The 20,362-nt window shown below is 48.7% G+C and overlaps 10 protein-coding genes and 1 non-coding gene across 12 annotated transcripts; 8 read left to right on the top strand and 3 right to left on the bottom strand.

Annotated features, from left to right (window-relative positions):
- Positions 1-131: 131 nt before the first annotated feature.
- FOIG_08013 (translation initiation factor 3 subunit G) lies at positions 132-2,224 on the bottom strand. 2 transcript variants are annotated; one of them, XM_031207828.1, is made up of 3 exons: positions 1,601-2,224; positions 894-1,527; positions 132-843 (listed from the first exon to the last, which is right to left on the bottom strand). In XM_031207828.1, the coding sequence occupies exons 1-3, from the start codon at positions 1,627-1,629 to the stop codon at positions 619-621; spliced, it is 888 nt and encodes a 295-aa protein (XP_031061962.1). In that variant the 5' UTR covers positions 1,630-2,224; the 3' UTR covers positions 132-618. The 2 variants fall into 2 exon arrangements, with proteins under 2 accessions (XP_031061962.1, XP_031061961.1); XM_031207827.1 differs by having other exon boundaries at positions 158-1,527; positions 1,601-1,971.
- A 63-nt stretch (positions 2,225-2,287) lies between these two features.
- FOIG_08012 (uncharacterized protein) lies at positions 2,288-3,566 on the top strand. Its single transcript, XM_031207826.1, has one exon. The coding sequence runs from the start codon at positions 2,714-2,716 to the stop codon at positions 3,074-3,076; it is 363 nt and encodes a 120-aa protein (XP_031061960.1). The 5' UTR covers positions 2,288-2,713; the 3' UTR covers positions 3,077-3,566.
- Positions 2,439-4,837, bottom strand: FOIG_08011 (salicylate hydroxylase). Its single transcript, XM_031207825.1, has 2 exons — positions 4,469-4,837; positions 2,439-4,419 (listed from the first exon to the last, which is right to left on the bottom strand). Exons 1-2 carry the CDS (start codon positions 4,710-4,712, stop codon positions 3,341-3,343), a joined length of 1,323 nt encoding a protein of 440 aa, XP_031061959.1. The 5' UTR covers positions 4,713-4,837; the 3' UTR covers positions 2,439-3,340.
- Positions 4,838-4,982: 145 nt separating this feature from the next.
- Positions 4,983-6,363, top strand: FOIG_08010 (uncharacterized protein). The gene has a single exon (XM_031207824.1). The coding sequence runs from the start codon at positions 5,190-5,192 to the stop codon at positions 6,267-6,269; it is 1,080 nt and encodes a 359-aa protein (XP_031061958.1). The 5' UTR covers positions 4,983-5,189; the 3' UTR covers positions 6,270-6,363.
- A 373-nt stretch (positions 6,364-6,736) lies between these two features.
- Positions 6,737-9,660, top strand: FOIG_08009 (uncharacterized protein). The gene is made up of 3 exons (XM_031207823.1): positions 6,737-7,384; positions 7,432-8,396; positions 8,442-9,660. Exons 1-3 carry the CDS (start codon positions 6,815-6,817, stop codon positions 9,211-9,213), a joined length of 2,307 nt encoding a protein of 768 aa, XP_031061957.1. The 5' UTR covers positions 6,737-6,814; the 3' UTR covers positions 9,214-9,660.
- Positions 9,661-10,659: 999 nt separating this feature from the next.
- On the top strand, positions 10,660-12,351 carry FOIG_08008 (uncharacterized protein; the record flags this gene model as incomplete). The annotated part of the gene is made up of 2 exons (XM_031207822.1): positions 10,660-10,971; positions 11,086-12,351. 2 exons carry the CDS (start codon positions 10,660-10,662, stop codon positions 12,349-12,351), a joined length of 1,578 nt encoding a protein of 525 aa, XP_031061956.1.
- A 1,367-nt stretch (positions 12,352-13,718) lies between these two features.
- Positions 13,719-15,217, top strand: FOIG_08007 (uncharacterized protein; the record flags this gene model as incomplete). Its single annotated transcript, XM_031207821.1, has 3 exons — positions 13,719-13,976; positions 14,022-14,308; positions 14,359-15,217. 3 exons carry the CDS (start codon positions 13,719-13,721, stop codon positions 15,032-15,034), a joined length of 1,221 nt encoding a protein of 406 aa, XP_031061955.1. The 3' UTR covers positions 15,035-15,217.
- Positions 15,218-15,439: 222 nt separating this feature from the next.
- Positions 15,440-17,837, top strand: FOIG_08006 (uncharacterized protein). The gene has a single exon (XM_031207820.1). It carries the CDS (start codon positions 15,807-15,809, stop codon positions 17,544-17,546), a length of 1,740 nt encoding a protein of 579 aa, XP_031061954.1. The 5' UTR covers positions 15,440-15,806; the 3' UTR covers positions 17,547-17,837.
- FOIG_08005 lies at positions 17,829-17,900 on the top strand. Its single transcript has one exon. It is a non-coding gene; the product is annotated as a tRNA-Gln (tRNA).
- Positions 17,901-18,533: 633 nt separating this feature from the next.
- FOIG_08004 (uncharacterized protein) lies at positions 18,534-19,288 on the top strand. Its single transcript, XM_031207819.1, has 2 exons — positions 18,534-18,928; positions 18,974-19,288. The coding sequence occupies exons 1-2, from the start codon at positions 18,583-18,585 to the stop codon at positions 19,138-19,140; spliced, it is 513 nt and encodes a 170-aa protein (XP_031061953.1). The 5' UTR covers positions 18,534-18,582; the 3' UTR covers positions 19,141-19,288.
- FOIG_08003 (uncharacterized protein) lies at positions 19,277-20,101 on the bottom strand. Its single transcript, XM_031207818.1, has 2 exons — positions 19,544-20,101; positions 19,277-19,495 (listed from the first exon to the last, which is right to left on the bottom strand). Exons 1-2 carry the CDS (start codon positions 20,082-20,084, stop codon positions 19,293-19,295), a joined length of 744 nt encoding a protein of 247 aa, XP_031061952.1. The 5' UTR covers positions 20,085-20,101; the 3' UTR covers positions 19,277-19,292.
- Positions 20,102-20,362: the final 261 nt, after the last annotated feature.

Here is a 20,362-nt window from a genome sequence, read left to right as displayed (position 1 = left end):
ATGTCATACGAAGGCGCTGGATCTCGGTTGACTTGGCTATCACTGGAGCTGAGCAACACTATGAAGCTACACTCTCCAGTGCAATATTGAATCCCGCCCATGATCAAGCCGTTCCACCAGATAACAGACATTTACTATGCTAATCATGCTACAGATAGCCAGACCAAATCCGTGGCAAGCATTTGATATATTGTCATACGTGCTCATTTGTGAGTTTATAGCCCACCTACAATTATCTATTCAATGACGACCCTGATATGCACAGGAACGACACCTGTTTTGTATGAGAAAAGAATAGTCAAAGCTTCAGTCTGAAAGACGGCTCGTCACTGTATCCTCTCAACCCCTATCAAGTTACCGTCTAAGCGTATGCTGCCCAGTCTCAGAAACCACTCATTTAATAGATCTTGATAAGCGCTGTCTTCCCCTATCTTCACATCATACCTCATATCACAAAAAGACCAGAGTTCACTTTTGTCCCACTCCAGACCCCATATCCTAAGGGCCATGAAATTCATGAGGTTGAAAAAAAATATCTTTTGAAAAATCCCCGCAACCGATCGATGCAATTACCGTGCGTGACAACTAACCCATGACAAGATCGAAACATCATCAGCCTTACTGAGCCTTCTTGGCAAACTCCACCCGCAGAATGAGATGCTTGAAACCAAATCCGTCCATCTTCGCACAAGCCTTGACGGCATCGCCCCGATCCGCGAAGCTGATGAACGCAAAGCCCTTGGCCATACCGGTTTCCCGGTCCTTGGCAAGGAATACTCGGGTGACGCGGCCGAAGCGCTCGAACATGTCGCGCAGCTCTTGCTCCTCTGCCATCTCGGAGACCTGGATGTTGTTAGTATGAATATGTAGAGGGGCGGCATGACGGCACTTACGTTGGTGACACGCAGTGTAGCAAAGTCGTCCCTCTCGCCGAACTTGGATCCCATTCTCTCGCCAGCTCCCCTGTCTCCACGCAGAGCAGGAGGAACATATGAACCCTTCTTGGCACCAGCAGCGCCCGCACCAGCAGCAGAGGGCTCGTCTCCCATACCAGCAGCAACGTCCGCAGCGCCGGTCTCTCCGATGGGCGCCATGGTATCCTTGTAAGGACACCTGGCAGTGAAATGCTGACCGTTGCAGATACGGCACTTGACCTGCTTGTCCTTGAGCTTGTCCTTCATGGACTGGGCGTTGGCGTCGGCGGACTCATCCTTCTCGGCCTTTCGCCAGTTGACGCTTGGTCGGAAGATGATGTTCTCGCCGACGGAGGTGGTGTCGGGGGCAGGGCCGGGAGGATCCTTTGCGCTGAGGCCGAACTTGGGCCAGGTTTTTCGGTCGGCGACGCGGGGGTTTACGGTCTCGGTGTGGGTGGTGAAGCGAATTCGGCGGGTGGTCTTGACCTTTCGGCCGTCGTCATCGTAACGGAATGTGATGATGGTCTTTGTTCCATCCTTGTTGGAGATGGTCTGAGGCTCGGGGAGATCGGTGGAGGTCTCCTCGATATCGTCGTCGTCGGCCCAGTCGTGCCTGTTTTTGAATGGTGGGGTTAGTCAAAGGATATCGATACAACACCCCAGTCAAGGAGAGCAGAGCAACTCACTTGGGCTGGTTCGCTACGGCGGCAGCCATTTTGAATCGAGCGAATCCGTGCGATTTGTTCGGGAATTCTGTGTAGGTCTCGCGGTGCCGTAGGGATGCGTCGTCGTGGCTCGTCCAGGCGTCACTTCGTGATCGTGGGGTTTTAGTGATGGTTGAATTTATTCACTTTTTCGTGGTGCGGCGGTTTGAGCAGTGGTGGGGCAGAAGTCAAGCCACAGCTGCTCGAGGCGATGGATGGTCGAATCACATGATGTGCACTAGCCACAGGGCCAACTTTATCCGATCCGGCCGTCGAAAGCATGAATTGATGATTAACGGTGTAATTCGGTTACGTTACTCTGAGGGATCTCAACCTGAGGCTCGATAGTTTTGTTACGTGGGATCATGCCATCGACAGAATTTGAATTGAACCATCATGGAGATTGCCACTGGTTAAACGGAAAAGCGGCATGAGAGGATTCGAACACGGAAGAGGGATGTGTGGCGCAGCTGAACTCGTGCAACAAGTTGAATTCGGGGTTTGTTTCAGAGCCGCATTTGAAGCAAATACTCACTCGTATAAAATGATTTGATAAGAGCCAAAACGATTATTCGACATGTGTTAAAAACCTGACACAAATCTGTGACTCGGTAAATATCCTTGAAAGGGTCTTCTCGTTGGAAGATGAGATGAACTTCCATGTCAGAAACGCCAAGGGACAGGCGCTCGAATCTATCGAGCCAAGCGTGGCGCAGCTGAAAGAGAGTCCAATCCGGTCCACGTAATGGAGCAACGCGGTCTCTGTGGCGCTCGGAAGCGCGCTGAGGCCATGTGAGAGGATACGGGGACCGGGGAGAAGAGGAGGGAGGGAGCTTGAGACTGACTTTGGCACCAACGCCAAAAACCAATCTACTACGAGTGGCTTTGGGCACTTCTCCTCACTATCCGAGGCCGTTGTCTTTTCCCTTTTGTATTCCTTCACATCCACTTTCTCTCTTTCACTCTTCCATTCACATCTTCACTTCTTCATTATTTCTCTTGGCGATCGCTAATTCTTTCGCCCATATATCTCGATAGCTTTGCGCGCGATACCCCAAATCTACTACCTCCTTTTCTGTCGCAAACAATCACACCATGGCTTTTAAGCAAGAAGAACCTCCCGCCTACGGTCCTCCCCCAGGTGCCCCTCAGCCTACATACGGCGGCTACCAACAAGACCCATACGGCCAGCAGCAAGGTCAATTCCAACAGGGCGGCCAGCAGCAAGGCTACTATCAACAAGGTCCTCCTCAGATGGGCTACTACAACCAGCAACAAGGTCCCTTTCCCGCTGGTCAGGGTCCCTATCCTCCTCAACAAGGCCCCTACGGACAGCCTCCCCCTCAGGGCTACTATCCCCAAGATGATCAGAGAGGAGGCGGTGGTGCTGGTGGCGGTATCATGACTGGTCTTCTCGCTGGTCTGGCGTGCTGCTGCTGTCTGGACTGCCTCTTCTAAATGCCGATTCACTGCGACTCGATACCACCGCCAATAGCGGACATGCAGACAAATGGAGGGATCGGAAGCGCAGCGTGGCGCATCAGCAAATGGAAATGGTTTCCTGTTTCACGGCGTTGGGGATCATTTGACTATAGAGCTCTGATTCTATGTTATGTGTTTCTTTGTTTTCTTGATAAAGTACGACTTATAATTTCATAATATTCAGTCTCAATACGTATATTTGTCCCTAGGTGTGAATGCCAAGCCAAAACTGATATGATACTATACTGCGGCAAAGGCTGTCTCAAACTCGGACCTAACCTTTGCGACACAATCATTTGTGTAAATCATCTTTTGTACATCCGGCGATGTCCACTTATCAGGAACCGAACCACTCGTCTTGTGCTCCTTGAACATCCTATCTCTCTCCTCCTTTGCTTTTCCTTCGCCCAGATGCAGTGTTCGACCAGACAGATATGCCATTTCGACCAGATTCGAGGTCCATTCCTTTCGAGATTGCTCATACACCTTTAAGCACTTGGCAATAGTCTCGGGCCGAGTGTCGGGGGCAAGGGACAGAACCTCGGCGATTGTTGAACCGTCCTCAATAGCCATTGCAGCTCCTTGGCTAAGATGGGGGAGCGTTGGATGACAAGCGTCTCCTAACAATGCTACTGATCCTTGAGTCCATGTAGGCAATGGCTTGTACATCCTTAGTCGCCACTCGCAGACTTCTCCTTCAGGGACCAGGTTGAGCATCTTCTGTACAAGAGGACAGAATGTCTCAAACACTTCCAACATAACTTTCTTAGATCCCTTGGTTGTGTATGTGATAGAAGGAGCGGATGCAAAGTTGTCATCTGGCTGGACAGTTGAAAGGTTGTAAATGGATTTATTGGCGATTGAGTATGCGATGATGTGTCGCTTCTCCCCCACCCATCTTACAACCTCGTCGCTATCAATGAGAGCCAGTAATTCAGGATCATGAGCCATATCTTCTCGCTTGAGCATGATACGATAAGCAGCTTGACCGGTTTCGGCCTCTTCAGGCGTGGCGTTGACTTGTTGGAGGAGCTGAGATCGAGTCACACTCTTGATGCCGTCTGCGCCGAGAAGGATATCAGCTTCACGGGTGAATGCCTCCCCATCTCTGGGCTGGAGCTTGAAGGTAACTTTAGGAGCGAAGCTCTCAACTTCGACCAAGCTCGTTGCGAATTGAAAGGTAATGGCGCTCTCTTTCTTGCAAGCTTCGTATAGATGACCAGCTAAGGAAGCTCGATGGCCACAGAGGTGCGAGAAACCGTATTTTCCCTTGATATCGGGCATATCAACATGAGCCAGCTCAACATTAGTTGCCCCCTCTGTAAAACGTCAGTATATGCTCCAAAGTCTTGGGATATGTAGACTTACGTCGAATACTGCTACCCGCTACACAAGTAGCTTCCTTCTCAATATCATCCCAGCACCCTAACCTATCAAGGATTCTCCCCATGTTTGGAGCCATTTGAATACCAGCTCCTACAAAACCAAGGCTACTGGCAGTCTCATAAACATCAATGTGCTTGAAACCTCGTTTGGCTAGAGCTAGGGCAGCTCCTAGTCCGCCCATGCCGGCGCCCATGATGGCGATTTGCAAGTCCTTGGTGGTAGCCATGATGTTCAAGCCAATTGAATCTTTGTGAGGCCAATGGAAAGGATGATATTAAAGATACAGACTTGGCATTTTGAGAAGTCGTTGAGACTTATATATATATTTAGTCCAATAACGGTTGTTCCTTTATCCGATCTCGTTCATATCGTTACCATCCCGAATCAAATGCCGGTGCGGGGCCCCGAGCGGATGTACGCATCTCAATGGAGCTTGATCGATATATGTACGAGCCCGAAAAAGGCCTCTTCACAAACAACTAATTACATATAGAAACGAAGAAATTCAAGTGTTTTTTTGTTTTATTTCCTTGTTCGGATCGTGCTAAGCTCCTATATCGGCGCAGATAATTCATATTATTCAGCGTCTGTAGAATCTGGGGTTCTCCGGTGTCGTCATCAATACACTTTGGCACATGTTTAAGCCATAAGCACTATCATGTGCTCTTCTTTTTGTTGACTAAAATCTTAGACTTTTGTAACGATGCATTGGATAACGTGTCTTTGCGGGAGTGTTTCTCGGCATGCGGGAGAGACTTCGGAGACCGAAATGGCCTTTGGTCTTCCTCTCTGTCACTGCAATGTCTGCCGTTATTCGACTGGCTTGCTTTTCACGTCCTATCTTCCGACCGAAAAACCGAGATCTTTTGAGGGATTGAGTGTCTTTAAAGGAGCCGACAGCTCATGTCGGTATTTCTGCTCGATATGTGGCTGCCATGTATATCAATCACACAAAGATCAAGACGGCGAGTTGAGGTGGGGAGTGGCTACAGGTGTTATCACAAGAAGCGGTGATTCAAGTGCGAGAGTGAGTTATACGGCGCATCAAAAAGTTGATGATGCCATCGATGGAGGTGCTTCGATATGGCTTCCTCTTGAGGTACAGCAGAATCCCTCCAACCGCTCACATTCGGGATCATTTACACCAAAATCGATGCATCTCGATGCACTCTGTGCGTGTGAAGCTATACATCTTCGCATCACACGCCCAAACGAGGCGAGCTATCTACCGCATCGCGCATACCCTGACCTAATGTATCCTTACTGTTCTACTGATGAGTCTATCACGTCAAACCCATCAGACGAGAAGTGGTGGATCAAGGGAGACAAATATCTCGCTGGAACCTGCATCTGTGAATCTTGTCGTCGAGCATCTGGTTTCGAAATACAGACCTGGGCCTTTATCCCCCGAGCGAACATATTCATCCCTTCTACAGATGGCTCAGGATCAGAGGTTGCATTGGACTTTGAGAGCTTACCGACGGGTGCTCTGAAGTCGTATCAATCTTCGCAGGGGGCAGTTCGTCACTTCTGCGGTGGATGCGGCGCAACTGTGTTTTGGCGAGATGCTACTGATTCAAGTGTAGTTGACGTGAGTGTAGGAATATTTCGTGCTGATGAAGGAGCTAGAGCCGAGAACTGGTTTCATTGGCACAAGAGCCGTATAAGTTTCGCGGAAGAAGTGCAGAATCATCGATCTGGTCCCCTGGCTATAGCAGCCCAGGGTTTATTGGGTACTCTTTCAATGGGCCTGAAGGGAAGCTCTGAAGGTGGACTAGACTGATCATATTTCATAATCTTAAGTGAAGATCTTATGATAACGGCTGAGATTCCGCTTAAAGAAACCGTTGTTTCCTATAAAAACGGCCGTTAAATGTTGCAACGGCTAGGATCGACGTTTCGAAACAGTGTTGCATGAACAATAGGTCAGAGGTAAACAGCAATAAAGCCGAGAAGAATTCAAGTACAAAATTCTTCCAACACAGCACTGCACTAGAATAAAGTCATGAAGCTAATTAAGCTTATTTACTCTATTTTGTCTAGCCTCATCATATTTCCCTCACTATCATAACATGTCTGTCATGAATAGGACAACTCTACATACGATAAACATGCCCGCTAACAGAACCCCCCCCGAAATCTTAATCCCTGTCCCACCCAATAGAACTACACCTTTGCAACACGAGCATCGTTTCACAAAAGTGCTCGGTGTAGAATTCGATGTCGCTCTCGACCAAATTGGCAGGACATTTCAGCTATTACCATCCATCGGCATAAGTGACCAATTGAGCGTAGCACGTGCCTTGAGCGAGGATCATATAAAAAAGGATGGAAGGCAAAAGTAGAGACTGCTCCTTTCTGCAGAGGAAGAGTATTCTGGCAATCATGGTTGGTTCAAGTCTCGTTGGCCTATTGGCTGTTGTTTTTCAGATATGTTTCGTCAAGGCGGTGGACGTAGACGTTGCTGTTTCTGCTTACACCGGCGAAGTTGAGTCTGATTGGACTGCTGTTTACTACTCTGATCGGAATCCTCTATTGATTGGAAACGATGGCGGTCCTGATGAGGGAGGGTTTCACGTCTATGATCTCAATTCAAAGGCTCCGTTGAAAGAAGTCGCTGCGAAAACACCTGGACGCAGCAAGCTTGTCACCACTGTTTACGATGTCAACAAGAAGGATATCCTCGTCACTATCGCTCAGCCAGATTCTATCGTCCGTGTGTATGAGATGCCAAAGTTTGAGCAGATCAAGGATGCAGACTTTAAAGTTCTAGGAGATTGGTCTGCGCTGTGCAGCTGGAAGAGTCCTGCTGGGAACGATTATGTCTACTTGTTTGGAAAAGGACAGGCAGCTCAACTACTCCTTCAGGAGACAAAGAAGTCATTTGAGTTTGTCCAGGTATGGTCCCTTCTAACAGAAACCGATAATGTTTGCTAACTTGCTAGATTCAAACTTTCCCTACTGACTTCGAAACATCGGGATGTGCCGTTTCACGCTCCGAGTCTCGCATGTACATCTCTACAGATGACGACAAGAGCGTTTATGCATTTTCACTCAAAGAGTCTACAAAGGCACCCAAGATCACCAAGGTTGGCAAGGTAGAAGATGATGTTACTGGCTTGGCCGTCTACGTTCCCAAGAAGGGCTCAGACTACTTATTTGTCGCTCAAACAGACAAAATCACTGTCTACGATTCCTCTTTCAAGCTCAAGGGCACACTATCTTTGACCGGACAAAAAGACATTGAAGTGCAGGGTCTGAACATCTATCAAGGTGCTACGAGCAAGTATCCTGCTGGTGCTCTGACATACGCCATTGAGTCAGAGGACGTTAACGGTTTCGCCGTCTCATCTCTTGAGAACGCTTTGAAGAATCTCAAGATTAAGGCCAACACCAAGTACGACCCCAGAAAGGTCAAGACAGACACCAAGACTGAGCCCATTTGCAAGACTTGTGGAGGCAACGGTTACTGCATTAAGGATAAGAAGAATAAATGCGAGTGCTTTGCTGGTTTTGCTGGAAGTACCTGCAGCAGCTTCACATGCACCGACAAGTGTTCCGGTCATGGAAAGTGTGTTGGACCTAATGAATGCAAATGCGACAAGGGATGGGGTGGTCTTCACTGCTCGTTTCTTCTCGTTGAGCCAACCTATGAGACTGAATCTCGTCTTGGTGATGGTGACGATCCCGCAATCTGGATCTCTCCTGATGGACCGGAAAAGTCTCGAATTGTCACGACGATGAAGTCTGGAAAAGAAGCTGGTCTTGGCGTTTTCGACTTGGCTGGTAATCTTCTTCAGACTTTCACAGCTGGTGAACCTAATAACGTCGATATGATCTATGGTTTCAAGGCGGGCGATCGAAAGGTTGATTTGGCTTTTGCTGCGTGTCGAGCTGATGATACACTCTGGTATGTTACATCTGTTCTGTTGTGAGAAGTTAGCTGACAACCAAGTCTTTTCGAAATGCTGCCCAACGGCACACTGACCAATATCCCCGGCGGCATTCATCCTGTTGTCGACGACTACAAGGTCTACGGCTCGTGCACCTACAAGTCACCCAAGACAGGAAAGCAATATCTCTTCGTCAACGAGAAATCCGCACGATATCTCCAGTACGAACTCACTTCCACATCTAAAGGAGAACTCCAGACAAAGCTTGTCCGAGAGTTCCAAGGCGGTAGCGGAGGCCAAGTCGAGGGCTGTGTGGCCGACGAGGAGAACGGCTGGGTCTTCCTCGGCGAAGAACCCTCTGCCCTGTGGCGATACGATGCAGAGCCCGATTCAAAAGACAAGGGTGTGGTAATCGGCAAAGTCGGCGATGGGAAACTCTACGGCGACGTTGAAGGCGTAACCCTCGTCTACGGCTCCAAGCCCACGGAGGGTTTCATCCTAGTGTCATGTCAAGGCGTCAGCGCATACAACGTCTACCGCCGAGCTTCTCCTCACGAGTACGTTACCACCTTTACACTCGTAGAGTCATCAGACGGACAGATCGATCCCGTGTCCAACACAGACGGCATAACGGCCGTGGGAACGGCGCTGAACAAGGATTTCCCACATGGTTTGGTGGTTGTGCATGATGATGCGAACCAACTGCCCAATGGCAAGACCAGTGCTGAGGCGAGCTTCAAGTTGGTCAGTCTTGAGAAGATACTGGGGTCCAAGGTGTTGGGGAAGAAGGGCTTGTTGGATCAGGTGGATAAGAACTGGGATCCTAGGAAGTGAAGAACTCATAGAGCAGTTAGTGGACTTTGCCTAGTTGAAGTTGCGTCTCTTTGAGAGGTCAAAGTGCTATCACCCCTGAGTCTATTGAGGCCCATTTTGAGTCAACCGAGGACCTTCTCAGCGTCTCATAACAAAGAACGCAACACGAACATTTACATGTGTTCTAATAAGGCTTTGATCGTCGCCGCAGAGGCTACTCATGTGCCTGTGATGTTGAGTGGTCACATAGGAGTGGCGTTTACAAGATGCGGGACAGTCTCGACACTCTTCCACCGTCAGTGCTTCTCCTATCTCTTCTAAGTCTCTCATAAGTATCAAGAATATGAACTTTTGGATCCACTACATTTGATAGATAATTGTTTGCTGCCATGGGTGGACGCCGCAATGCTTGACACTGGCAGACGGGACCAGGATGTCAAGTACCTGCGTCGTCAGATATCAGCACAGACATTGTTGTTTTATTGACTGTGTATAGATGATAAGCTATCACTGTGCTATCAATCTGTGAAAACTGCCGATGAACTTGTGATATCTTGAAGTTCGATATGTGGTAACTAATGAGATCACCCCTTAACCTGATATCACAGTCATCACATAACCACAGCAAATACAACTTAAACTAAACTTAGTATTTTTCTTTTTCGAACACTTTCAAACTCTTTCAAAGCCACTTCTCAAAGAGAAAGTAGGTTTGTTTCCTCTCTTCTCACCGTTTGTAGGCTACAGCCGCCCCCTTACCCTTTTTGGGTGTCAATAGAACCTCACTAAGCACTGACAGATGTCAATAGCCAAATATCCCGCCAACTCGCATGAACCAACGTTTATCCCGCCCGCCAAGATTAATCTCCTCGTGCATTCGCGTCTGGCAAGTAAAAAGCGAGGTGAATGAGTTGGAATTGTCACATATCGTTAAGCTAAGAGTAGTTTAGATGATAGTCTACACAATGACACCTGAGAGTAAGCCGCAGAGCTACTCACACTCTCTTGGAGAAAGCTTTGATATCTTTTGCATACATCTCGTGGCTTGTACCACCTTTGATCGTCTCCTGGGTCTATTAGGAATAGAAATCTCGCATTGACTGTTACTGTTCAAACCGAAGAGCGGAGGGGCTTATTGACCCCGCAAAGCGTCAATAGACCTCAATAGAAGCCTTACAACACCACAACCAGAGCAAGTGTGTGTATGCACGGGCAAATTCCCTTTCTCTCATAATGGCCAACTTCTCAATCTTTATCAAGAACATTGACCTCGAAATCTATAAAAAAACTACTCAATTCCATCATAAATACTCTCCTTTTTCTCTCTTCAGACTCGTTCCCATCGAAAGAAGGATAACGATATCTCAAAAACCTTTTGATACACGACAACTCTTTTACGAGTACCACTCACTTTTTTAACAACTTTTACACTTCGAAACACTCACTACTGAGACACAACCTCCCGGGATGAAATACTCCTTCGTTACTCTGGCCGCGGTGGCCGGAGCCGCACTCGCGGCGCCTCCGCCGTCCGCCATCGACAACTTTGGCCCAGATTTCTTCACCCCTTTCTGCAACCTCGACTACAAGGGCAAGCCATGCGAGGAGCTCGTTGGGAAGGGCGACAAGAATGCCGATGCCATCTGCAAGGCTGGCCGTGAGCACTTCTGCGGTCCTCAGAAGCGTGATGCCGTTCCTGAGCCTCAGCCCGACCCCGTCGCTGATCCGATGCCCTGGTGTACTTGGCGCGGACAGCCCTGTTGGAAGGAGAAGATGAAGGCTAAGCGCGAGGCTATCCCCGAGCCTGTTGCAGCTCCTCAACCCGATCCCGTTGCCGACCCCATGCCGTGGTGCACTTGGCGTGGCCAGCCATGCTGGAAGGAAAAGATGAAGGCCAAGCGTGAAGCTGAAGCTATTCCCGAGCCCATCGCTGCTCCCAAGCCTGATCCCGTTGCTGAGCCTATGCCCTGGTGTACCTGGCGTGGTCAGCCATGCTGGAAGGAGAAGATGGCCAAACGCGAGGCTATCCCTGAACCAGTTGCTGCTCCCCAACCCGACCCTGTCGCCGACCCCATGCCCTGGTGCACCTGGAGAGGCCAACCCTGCTGGAAGGAGAAGATGGCTAAGCGTGAGGCTATTGCCGAACCCGTTGCCGCTCCTCAGCCCGATCCTGTCGCTGAACCTATGCCCTGGTGTACTTGGCGAGGTCAGCCTTGCTGGAAGGAGAAGATGAGAATGGCCAAGCGAGAGCCTGAGCCCGTTGCTGCCCCTCAACCTGATCCTGTTGCTGAGCCTATGCCGTGGTGTACCTGGCGCGGACAACCTTGTTGGAAGGAGAAGATGAGAATGGCTAAACGTGAGGCTATCCCCGAGCCCGTCGCTGCTCCCAAGCCTGATCCCGTTGCTGAGCCTATGCCCTGGTGCACATGGCGCGGACAACCCTGCTGGAAGAAGACCAAGCGTGCCGCTGCCCCTGAACCCGCTCCCGAGGCTGAGAACGAACCTAGATGGTGCTTGTGGCGAGGTCAGCCGTGCTGGAAGAAGACCAAGCGTGATGCTACCCCTGAGCCTTGGTGCTTGTGGCGTGGCCAGCCCTGCTGGAAGGCTAAGCGCGACGCTGCTCCCGAGCCCTGGTGTATGTGGCGAGGACAGCCATGCTGGAAGGCCAAGCGTGATGCCGGTCAAGCTCTCTCCAACGCCCTCCACGCAACTCGATCCCTCGACACCCGATCCGCCGACGCACCCAGCACCGCTCATCTTCCCCGCGACGCCGCCCACAAGGCCAAGCGCTCCATCGTCGAGCTCGCCAACCTGATCGCCCTCTCTGCGCGTGGTAGTCCCGAGGAGTACTTCAAGAGCCTCGAGCTTGAAACCTTCTTCCCCGATGCTGCCCCCAACGCTACCGCCAAGCGCGATCTCAACACTCTTCAGGAGGATAAGCGCTGGTGCATGTGGCGAGGACAACCTTGCTGGAAGGCCAAGCGCGCTGCTGAGGCAGTTCTCGATGCCGTCGATGGCGATGATGGTGCTACTGGTCCTGGAGGTCCCGACTCTCACTACGATACTCGGGACTTTAAGTCTGAGAACTTTGCGGCTAAGCGAGATCTCATTGCCATCAAGGCAGCAGCTCGTAGCATTGCCGACATGTCCGAGGAATAAGTAAGCTCCACATCATATTCTCATATCGAGCATCTTCTAACATCTTCAGGTGTCGATGACTTTGAATCCGATCGTTTGCTTCTACAGTACATCGGTGATATTTTTGTCACTCTTTTTTTACCTGCGAAAATTAGCAAAAAATACGCTCGAAGAAATAACAGAGACAAAATGAACAGATGGATATGGCCATGCGGGGGGACGAGTTCCTCTTTTCTCTTCTCTGCAGCTTAATATTGCTGTACTTTATTTCTGGATAACGGTAGTGGATGATTTGAGTCTGCTGCTTTTTTTTATGCGATTCTGCTTTTGGCATGAGTCGATAGGCATGGCTAGGATAGCTCGAAATAGTTCCTCGAATTCAGCTGATTGTCTCAATATTCTTGATTCTTGTGTTGTGTAGCATAGCAAGCATAAGTCTTCGATAGCGACGAAGTGCAGAGTTTGACAGTCTTGACTGGACCTGGGAGCTCTATGACAGCCAACCAACATTTGTCAGAAGGGTAGAGTGCAGATTCTTCAACCTCGTTGCCTTTGAACGAACAATATCAAGACATAACAAATCGTAGCGTCGTAAGTACAGTGCATTCATTGTTGGATGCAGTGTCATCTGCAGCACGAGTAGATCTTATGCTGATTGATCATTCTTCAGCGTCGTTACAGTCGAGCACTCTTAAACATTCACAGACCCTGACTCCCATCAGCAGGTCATTTATCACAAGTAGATATTACATCAAAGTAAAAGTATGTACGTTCAATCATTGCGCTCCTCCCCATCGTCGAGGGAAGCACCGCACCCAAGATTGTTCGCTTTTCTCTCCATTCTGTGTTCCTCTGAATCGGTGGTCTTGGGCGCAGGTCTTTCGACGCACCTCGCATCAATTATATGTAGAGAAACATGAACGTGGTTTTTTGCGTTGTTCAATATTTGAATTGGAGAGAAGAGAGAAAGAAAACTGAAATAAAAATTCGAGATTTTTCTTTTTCTACGCGTCGTGAGGATAGTGGGGCCAATGCTTTGGTGCCTTAATGCCTGGTGCGCAAGGCTGCCATTTTGAGCCCTCAAGATACCCTGGAGACGAGAGAAGTTGAAGGGCTTCTATGAATTTACCGAAAACTTATCACCAATTGCGAGAACTACAAACATTCTGTATAACTTCCTATGATAATTATCAATTTCAAGCTACCTTACATTGAGGCTAAAACTACTACCTCGATAGTTCTTTCCAACATCTTTTTCGATATACCGTACCTTCCTCGAAGCGACCTAGGTACCTACTCTAGTACACAATAACAGCGCCTCCTCCATCTCTCGACCTCCAACAACCTCTTTCTCTGCTTCTCTCAAATGAACACCATTCTCGCCCAAGATGATGAGGAGTTATCCCTTCCCTCCTGGGATCCCGTCTATGAACACACCTCCTCTGCCATCTTCGCATAATGGACAACCTCGCCGGTTGCTCACTCCAGAGCCACCTCAGCGTGGAACGGAGAAGGCAAACAGCCCATTTTTTCAACTACTTCCTACCGAAATCCGCACGAGAATTCTGCGCCTTGCATTCGGCGACCGCGTCATTCACGTGGATCTCATTTATAGGTTTCCAATCTTCCCCGACTCTAAGCGTCATGTTGGTCTTCGACAACTGCCATAGTATGGCACTACTTCTCACCAGAACTGCCTCATGTATCCCGGTCCCCTTGTCATTGACTGGGATAAGCAAGAGGAAGAGGGCTGGAAAAAGGACTGGAGATGGCAAAGTTCAGTCTGCCATCGATTTCCGCCTTCTGGTATCACAGACTCGCGCGGACCAGGGTACGATCCTCAGCCATGCGACGATGAATGCGTCTATGGATGGAACGGCCGAAATGGCTTCCGTCCACAATGTGAGCACTGGCCTGGAGAAGGGCCAAAGAAGTGTTCCGTAGGCGCCATAGGCTGGCTACTTGCCTGTAAGCAAGCGTAGGTGCCCAGCTCTGTTTTTCATGGTATTCGCTGACACTACAATCCAGTTATCGTGAAGGGATTCACGTGCTATACGCTTCCAACACCTTTCATACAGCAAGCAAAGCGATGATTCTGAACATGCATGACTTCTTCCAACAACAGCGACTCAATGCCATCACATCTGTCGAAATTATTTGGGAGTTCACACCATGGATCCTGCCAGACATCAGTGAGGACCTTAGAGTCGCTCCCCCGCTCAGTGATATCGAGACTTTTAGGCAGTTCCTCAAAGCCATTCCCGGCCTTTTCCTAAATATCAAGAAACTCTATGTTTCCCTACAAGGAGACATGATCCCCAAGTCGCATGGACAAAACAGCGAGTATCAATACTCGACCAAGGAGCGGATCGAACTTGTGGAGGAAAACATTATCTGGAAGGTCGACGAAATGGTGCCTTACCTCAAGCCCCATGTCGACTTCTCGATCGCCTATCCTACAAGTACGTATGCTGTACAAAGAAGTCTTGCTCTTCGACAGGGCTGGACAGTGAAGCAGAGGCACGAGACTGGTGAGGTGGAGCGACACTGGAGGCCATTGGCGAAATGCAAACCTCGAACCGGCTACTGGGTCTGCTTGGGTGATAAGGATGTGAGAAGACAGAGGGCGAGGGGCATCATTGGGCATCAGCATATGCCAGCGCGTGTTTCTGAAAAGCAGTATGATGTTTTCTTTCGATCTTAGGACTCGGGTAGTGTATTGAGTGTATGGCAATTTGGAAGGAATATGGTTTAGGTTTGGGGAATCTTCGTCGGTTATATGCCAAAAGTCTCACAATGCAGGAGTGCTGCATCTCATTTCATGTAAATAAATATTAGTGTATTTTTTCATTGCTAAGTTTATGAAAAATAAATAAAGACTAGGAAGCTAAATTCGCGATAATCTAAGGCGTTCTCAGACTTTTAGAATCTAAGCAAATAATACGACAAGGCCAACCAAAACCCCAAGAGCTTGGACTGGTGACAATTTGTGGCGAAGCTCTTGTGGTATCCACAGAGAGACACGATGCAGCAAATAACGGCTCATTAAAGCTGTGCCAACTCGGCTTCGGATGCCGTGAATATTAGCACATCCATGTCTTGGACTTTTGGTGAAGAGCTGACCTGGCTAGTCGCTTGGTAGTGAGGTTATGCTTGGCGCCTCATTCTTGGTGCTTGATGCGGAGAATTCAAGCAAGTGAGAAAAGCCAAGACGTGACATTCTGCGATCGTGGCAGTGCATCCCATCATCTTTATATCGATTCTTGATTTAAACCATGATGAGTGACTCCATGCGACATATAATTCTTGTTTCTTTTCACTGTTGGCCTTGAATGATCTGATTACATACTCAACTCTACTCTACATCTCAATCATTCCAGCTCAGCTACAGCTACAGCTATAGCTGAAAGCTCCCCCTCAGCTGCCCCTCACCTCATCTCATCTCACTTCACTCCTCCATCTTCACAACGTACGTCATGGCCTCAGAACTCGCAACCCGCATCGGCGACCTCAACCCCTTCTCCTCAAAAAACCGCCGCATCGACGATGAAGACTTTGGCGAAGAGATCGACAGCAACACCGTTGCGGGCGGCGGCCACAGCGCACGTCGCATGGTAACAGACCTCAGAGTCAGCAGCGCCCTACGAGAGTTCCTCGTCAAAGAGAAGATGCTCTCCAAAAAGGAAGCCAAGATTGACTCTGAGGACTCGTCGCGTGAGCTTTTGGAACTCGTTAGCAAACCGCATATTCGCGTACCGGCTGAACTCACTGATAGGTCGCATCCGCTGCCGGAGTACTTTATTAGCTCGAGCCATAATACCTATCTTATGGCGCATCAGCTTTATGGCTCTTCGTGTGCGACTGCGTATGAGAGTGCGATTAGGACGGGGGCGAGATGTGTTGAGATTGATGCGTGGGATAACAGCGATGATAGGGACGAGCCCAAGGTCACTCATGGGTATACTCTAGTATCCCACATTTCGTTTCGTCTGGTTTGTGAGACGATTCGAAACTCGGCGGATCAAGAAGCAGTTGATGCGCAAAAGTATGGCTTCAGAGCTTCGCCTATTCTTCTGTCGCTGGAGAACCACTGCGACCCTTACGGGCAGATGCGTCTTGTCAATATTATGCAGGATGTTTTTGGAGATCGACTTTTGAGCAAGGCTGTTAGACATATCGGCCATGAAGAACAAGCTGGTTCAGATCAACATGTGAAGCTTGAGGATCTGGGTGCGAAGATTGCTGTTATTGTTGAGTATCACTTCACGGATGAGCCTTCTAGCAGTGACAGCAGCTCGGATGACTCAGAGGACGAAGAGGAGGAAAAGGCTGCGCGAAAGGAGTATAAGGATAAGAGAAAGAAGGAGGAGCCCTCTATCATCATTCCTGAGCTCGCTGAGCTGGGTGTCTATGCGCAGTCTGTCAAGCCAATGGACAACTCGTGGTTCGAAGAGGGATCTCTCGCCAACGGCCCTCATCACCATCTTATCAACGTATCTGAATCAGGGCTGGCATCTCATCTCCCAGCGCACGCAACACACATCGCGCGACACAACGCCCACCATCTCATGCGCGTTTATCCCAAGGGCACGCGAATCTCATCCACTAATCTAAAGCCCGTTCCTTATTGGGGTATCGGAGCTCAGATCTGTGCTTTGAATTTGCAAAACTTTGGTACCAGCAACCAACTCAACGAAGCTCTCTTCAGTGGTACAGACGGTTACGTTCTCAAGCCCGCTGCTCTGCGCGCCGGTGGAAACGGAAGATTGAGTACAGGTCGCAGCAAGCGTCTTCGTCTTCACGTCGCAGGTGCAACAGATATCCCCCTGCACGGCGATTCAGAAGCAGACTCCATCAAGCCGTATCTCACATGCACGCTGTACCACCCTGATAACATCAAAGGCGACCCTCCTAAGCGCAAGACAGAGCCGTACAAGCAGCACAAGCTTGAATTTCTTCACAGAGGACCAAATCCGCCCCCAACAGAGCCTCTTTGGGATGAGACTCTAACGTGGGAGTATGAGGATAATGAGTTGACTTTCCTGCGTATGCTTATCAAGAGCGATGATAGTTGGACGAGGAACCCGATGTTTGCTGTTGCGGCGGTGAGATTACTTTATGTTGAGCCTGGATGGAGATTTATTCGCATGCTGGATCTCAAGGGGCATGAGACGCAGTGTTCGGTTCTTGTGAACTTTGAGATCATTGATGCCTAGGTGGAGGATTATGAGTATATGATGAGATGTTTATGGATTATGCGATTTCTTTGTTGAGTTTGCATTTGATGTGGGCTGAGTGATAGTCTTGCTTTCGGCATGCATTCGTTCGAGATATACCTCAGCCATAGAACGAGTGATTACAATCTTTGCTTCCTCTGAATGAAAACAGCTTCGAAAGAGACTCTAGAGGAGAGTGTTGGAGTAGATTTCGTCGTGCTGCCTCTCAATCTATAGTGAGCAAATTGAATCGCTGGCATTCACAAAGTTGCCATGCGCCCAGGTTTCGTGGTCTAACGGTTATGACTGCGGATTCTGATTCCGCCAGCGAGGGTTCGACTCCCTCCGAGACCTTTCTTTTTGTGCGACTTGGCTTCTGTGAATGAAATAGGTTCTGATGGTCATCTCGCCTGGCCTGCGTGCACTATAAGCCGTACGACGCGACGAAGTCTTATTCTTTTGTCTTACCTGGCTATGAATCCGAAGCAGTCTTCTGATGCCGAACGGGGCCGGATATTGGAGTGGGTCTTGAGATCCGGCCCGGGGTTAAGAGCTGACTGGCGTTGACGGTCATGGCATATCCGGGGCTGGAGGACCGGGTAGACTTCCATAATAGGCTCATGGTATAGAATATATGAAACCATATAGTTATAAAAAACAAAGTGCCGTAATGCGTTATGAACGAAGCTATGTGTCTCATATGCTTGCGTCAGTTTAACCTAATCAAGATGTTGCCTGTTTCTGTACTACAACAATATGGACGAGACATTGGTCGATTGAAAAGACATTTATGGTATCTTGCTGCAGTATTTACATGCTCAAATCAATATTGGCCGATTACGAATGACACTCTTTGTGACGCCGCATCTCAGACGTAAGCTTAACTTCCGAATGGCTTCGGATCTAACACACGCCAATCAACGACACCTCAACTCCAAGTATAAGAAACGCCCAACGTCACCTCCAAATGCCATCCTACATTTATATCCAACTACCAACAAACCAAAACCTCTGAAGTAACTCAACATACGACAAAATGGCCATCGTAACAACACTCCTCGCACCAGTCCACCTGCTCTCCTTCTCAACTCTTCTCGGCTCTCAACTCTACCAAACCTTCATCATCACAAAAGTCACTTTCAAACACCTCCCACGAACTCCATATATCAATTTACAAAAGAACCTCTTCCCCATATTCTTCCAAGGCCAAGCTCTTCTCCTCTTCCTCACGGCCATAACACTACCTCCGTACGGTGCTCTCTCACTTATTGAGCACAAGAGCGATTGGATACCATTTGCGATATCTGGATTTGTCTCGGGGCTTAATCTTATGGTGTTTGGACCGAGGACGAGACAGTTGATGTTGGATCGTGCTGAGCAGGGTAAGTTACTTCTTTGCTTATGTCGGATAAAAGCTAACGGGATAGGGACACTGGAAGGGAAGACGGTGGAGGGGCCGAGTTCTGCGATGGAGGCTATCAAGAAGAGATTTAGGACTTCGCATGCTATGTGTATTCACTTGAACTTGATCGGTCTTGGGGCTCATCTTTGGTATACATGGAGACTGGCATCCCGCCTCGACTTTTCACTATAATGGGAGGATCACACATGTTCTTAAGCTCTTGTAAATCTTAAGTGCATTTAAAACATCCCGTATATCAGATAACCTACTTATAGCTTTTATATCTCAACTTCTGACTTTCATCTCAATTCCAACCACAAATCAACATTATCTCCAGACCCATATCAAGGGAGATAAACTATCATCTCAAGTCCACCACTATAAGCCGTAGTAGTCGTCTTGAATCCATTCTTCGGATCATGAATATAATCCAAAAACTCCTTGTACAGCGCCCTAGCCATCTTAGTATTATCAGCCAGAATGATAGCACCTCTCTTCAGACGAGGCTTGATGATCTCCAGAGCTGGAAGAGCCATTGGTATCCAAGCTGAACAACATTAGTATTACTTCATAAGTTAAGGCACTTGGAGCTTACTATCAAGGAGCATCATATCAATCTCCTCAGGCATACCCTCCTCCGACAGCGTCTCTCTCAAATCTCCTTCCCTCAGCTCAATCCACGGCTCAACCTCTTCACCGGCTTCACTCCAATGCTTTCTCGCCCTCTCAGCCTTACTACTCTCCCACTCCGTAGCAATGACTCTCCCCGCAACTTTCTCATCCCTTGCTCTCATAGCATTAACGTTCTGCCCCACCGCCAAAGCAAGATACATCGTCGAAACACCAAAACTAGTTCCCGCCTCAACGATGTTCTTCGCGTTTATACTGCGGGCGAGAAGATACATGAAATGACATTTATCTTGCTCTAGAGCGACGAACTTATCGCTCATGTGGGCGTCGGCAGATGTAGACCATGTTTTACCGGTGAAGTAGAAGCCGAAGAGATATTTGAAGTAGAACCAGCTTTGAGAGAGGGTCTTTTCTTGAGCCTCTGATTCGGCGTGTAGGCGGGCCAAGAGACCGTGGACGCGAGGACTTGCCTCTAGAGCTTGCAGGGCTGTTGGTGATGGTGCCATGGTGATGGAAGTTGATGATGAAGGCGGTGATAATGTTTTGAAGTCAGAAGAATTTCTGTTTCTTATATACATCAAGAATGCGTCAACCGGATCTGTTTACGAGCTGAATACGGTAATTGAGATCGGGAAAGATGTTGGCGTTGAGCTGATATCACCGAGGCCGATTTATCATGACCGAACTCTCGGGCCTGCACCATATGCCTTCTAGACTTGTCTCAATATCAGTTTAGGAAGCATTCAAATATAAAAGATAGAAAAGATCCTATGGGCTAGATGTA

This window comes from Fusarium odoratissimum (genome assembly GCF_000260195.1).
Source record: "Fusarium odoratissimum NRRL 54006 unplaced genomic scaffold supercont1.12, whole genome shotgun sequence".
NCBI classification, from domain to species: Eukaryota; Fungi; Ascomycota; class Sordariomycetes; order Hypocreales; family Nectriaceae; genus Fusarium; species Fusarium odoratissimum.
This window is presented reverse-complemented; position numbering and strand designations above follow the sequence as displayed.

Coding starts and splice junctions, on each gene's coding strand:
- FOIG_08004 (XM_031207819.1), top strand. CDS start 18,583: ATGGCCATCGTAACAACACTCCTCGCACCAGTCCACCTGCTCTCCTTC. Junction 18,929..18,973: donor GTTGGATCGTGCTGAGCAGG/GTAAGTTACTTC, acceptor CTAACGGGATAG/GGACACTGGAAGGGAAGACG.
- FOIG_08013 (XM_031207827.1), bottom strand. CDS start 1,629: ATGGCTGCCGCCGTAGCGAACCAGCCCAA. Junction 1,528..1,600: donor GCCGTAGCGAACCAGCCCAA/GTGAGTTGCTCT, acceptor ATTCAAAAACAG/GCACGACTGGGCCGACGACG.
- FOIG_08009 (XM_031207823.1), top strand. CDS start 6,815: ATGGAAGGCAAAAGTAGAGACTGCTCCTTTCTGCAGAGGAAGAGTATT. Junction 7,385..7,431: donor AGTCATTTGAGTTTGTCCAG/GTATGGTCCCTT, acceptor CTAACTTGCTAG/ATTCAAACTTTCCCTACTGA. Junction 8,397..8,441: donor CGAGCTGATGATACACTCTG/GTATGTTACATC, acceptor CTGACAACCAAG/TCTTTTCGAAATGCTGCCCA.
- FOIG_08006 (XM_031207820.1), top strand. CDS start 15,807: ATGGCCTCAGAACTCGCAACCCGCATCGGCGACCTCAACCCCTTCTCC.
- FOIG_08012 (XM_031207826.1), top strand. CDS start 2,714: ATGGCTTTTAAGCAAGAAGAACCTCCCGCCTACGGTCCTCCCCCAGGT.
- FOIG_08010 (XM_031207824.1), top strand. CDS start 5,190: ATGCATTGGATAACGTGTCTTTGCGGGAGTGTTTCTCGGCATGCGGGA.
- FOIG_08011 (XM_031207825.1), bottom strand. CDS start 4,712: ATGGCTACCACCAAGGACTTGCAAATCGCCATCATGGGCGCCGGCATG. Junction 4,420..4,468: donor AGCGGGTAGCAGTATTCGAC/GTAAGTCTACAT, acceptor GACGTTTTACAG/AGGGGGCAACTAATGTTGAG.
- FOIG_08003 (XM_031207818.1), bottom strand. CDS start 20,084: ATGGCACCATCACCAACAGCCCTGCAAGCTCTAGAGGCAAGTCCTCGC. Junction 19,496..19,543: donor TGATATGATGCTCCTTGATA/GTAAGCTCCAAG, acceptor AATGTTGTTCAG/CTTGGATACCAATGGCTCTT.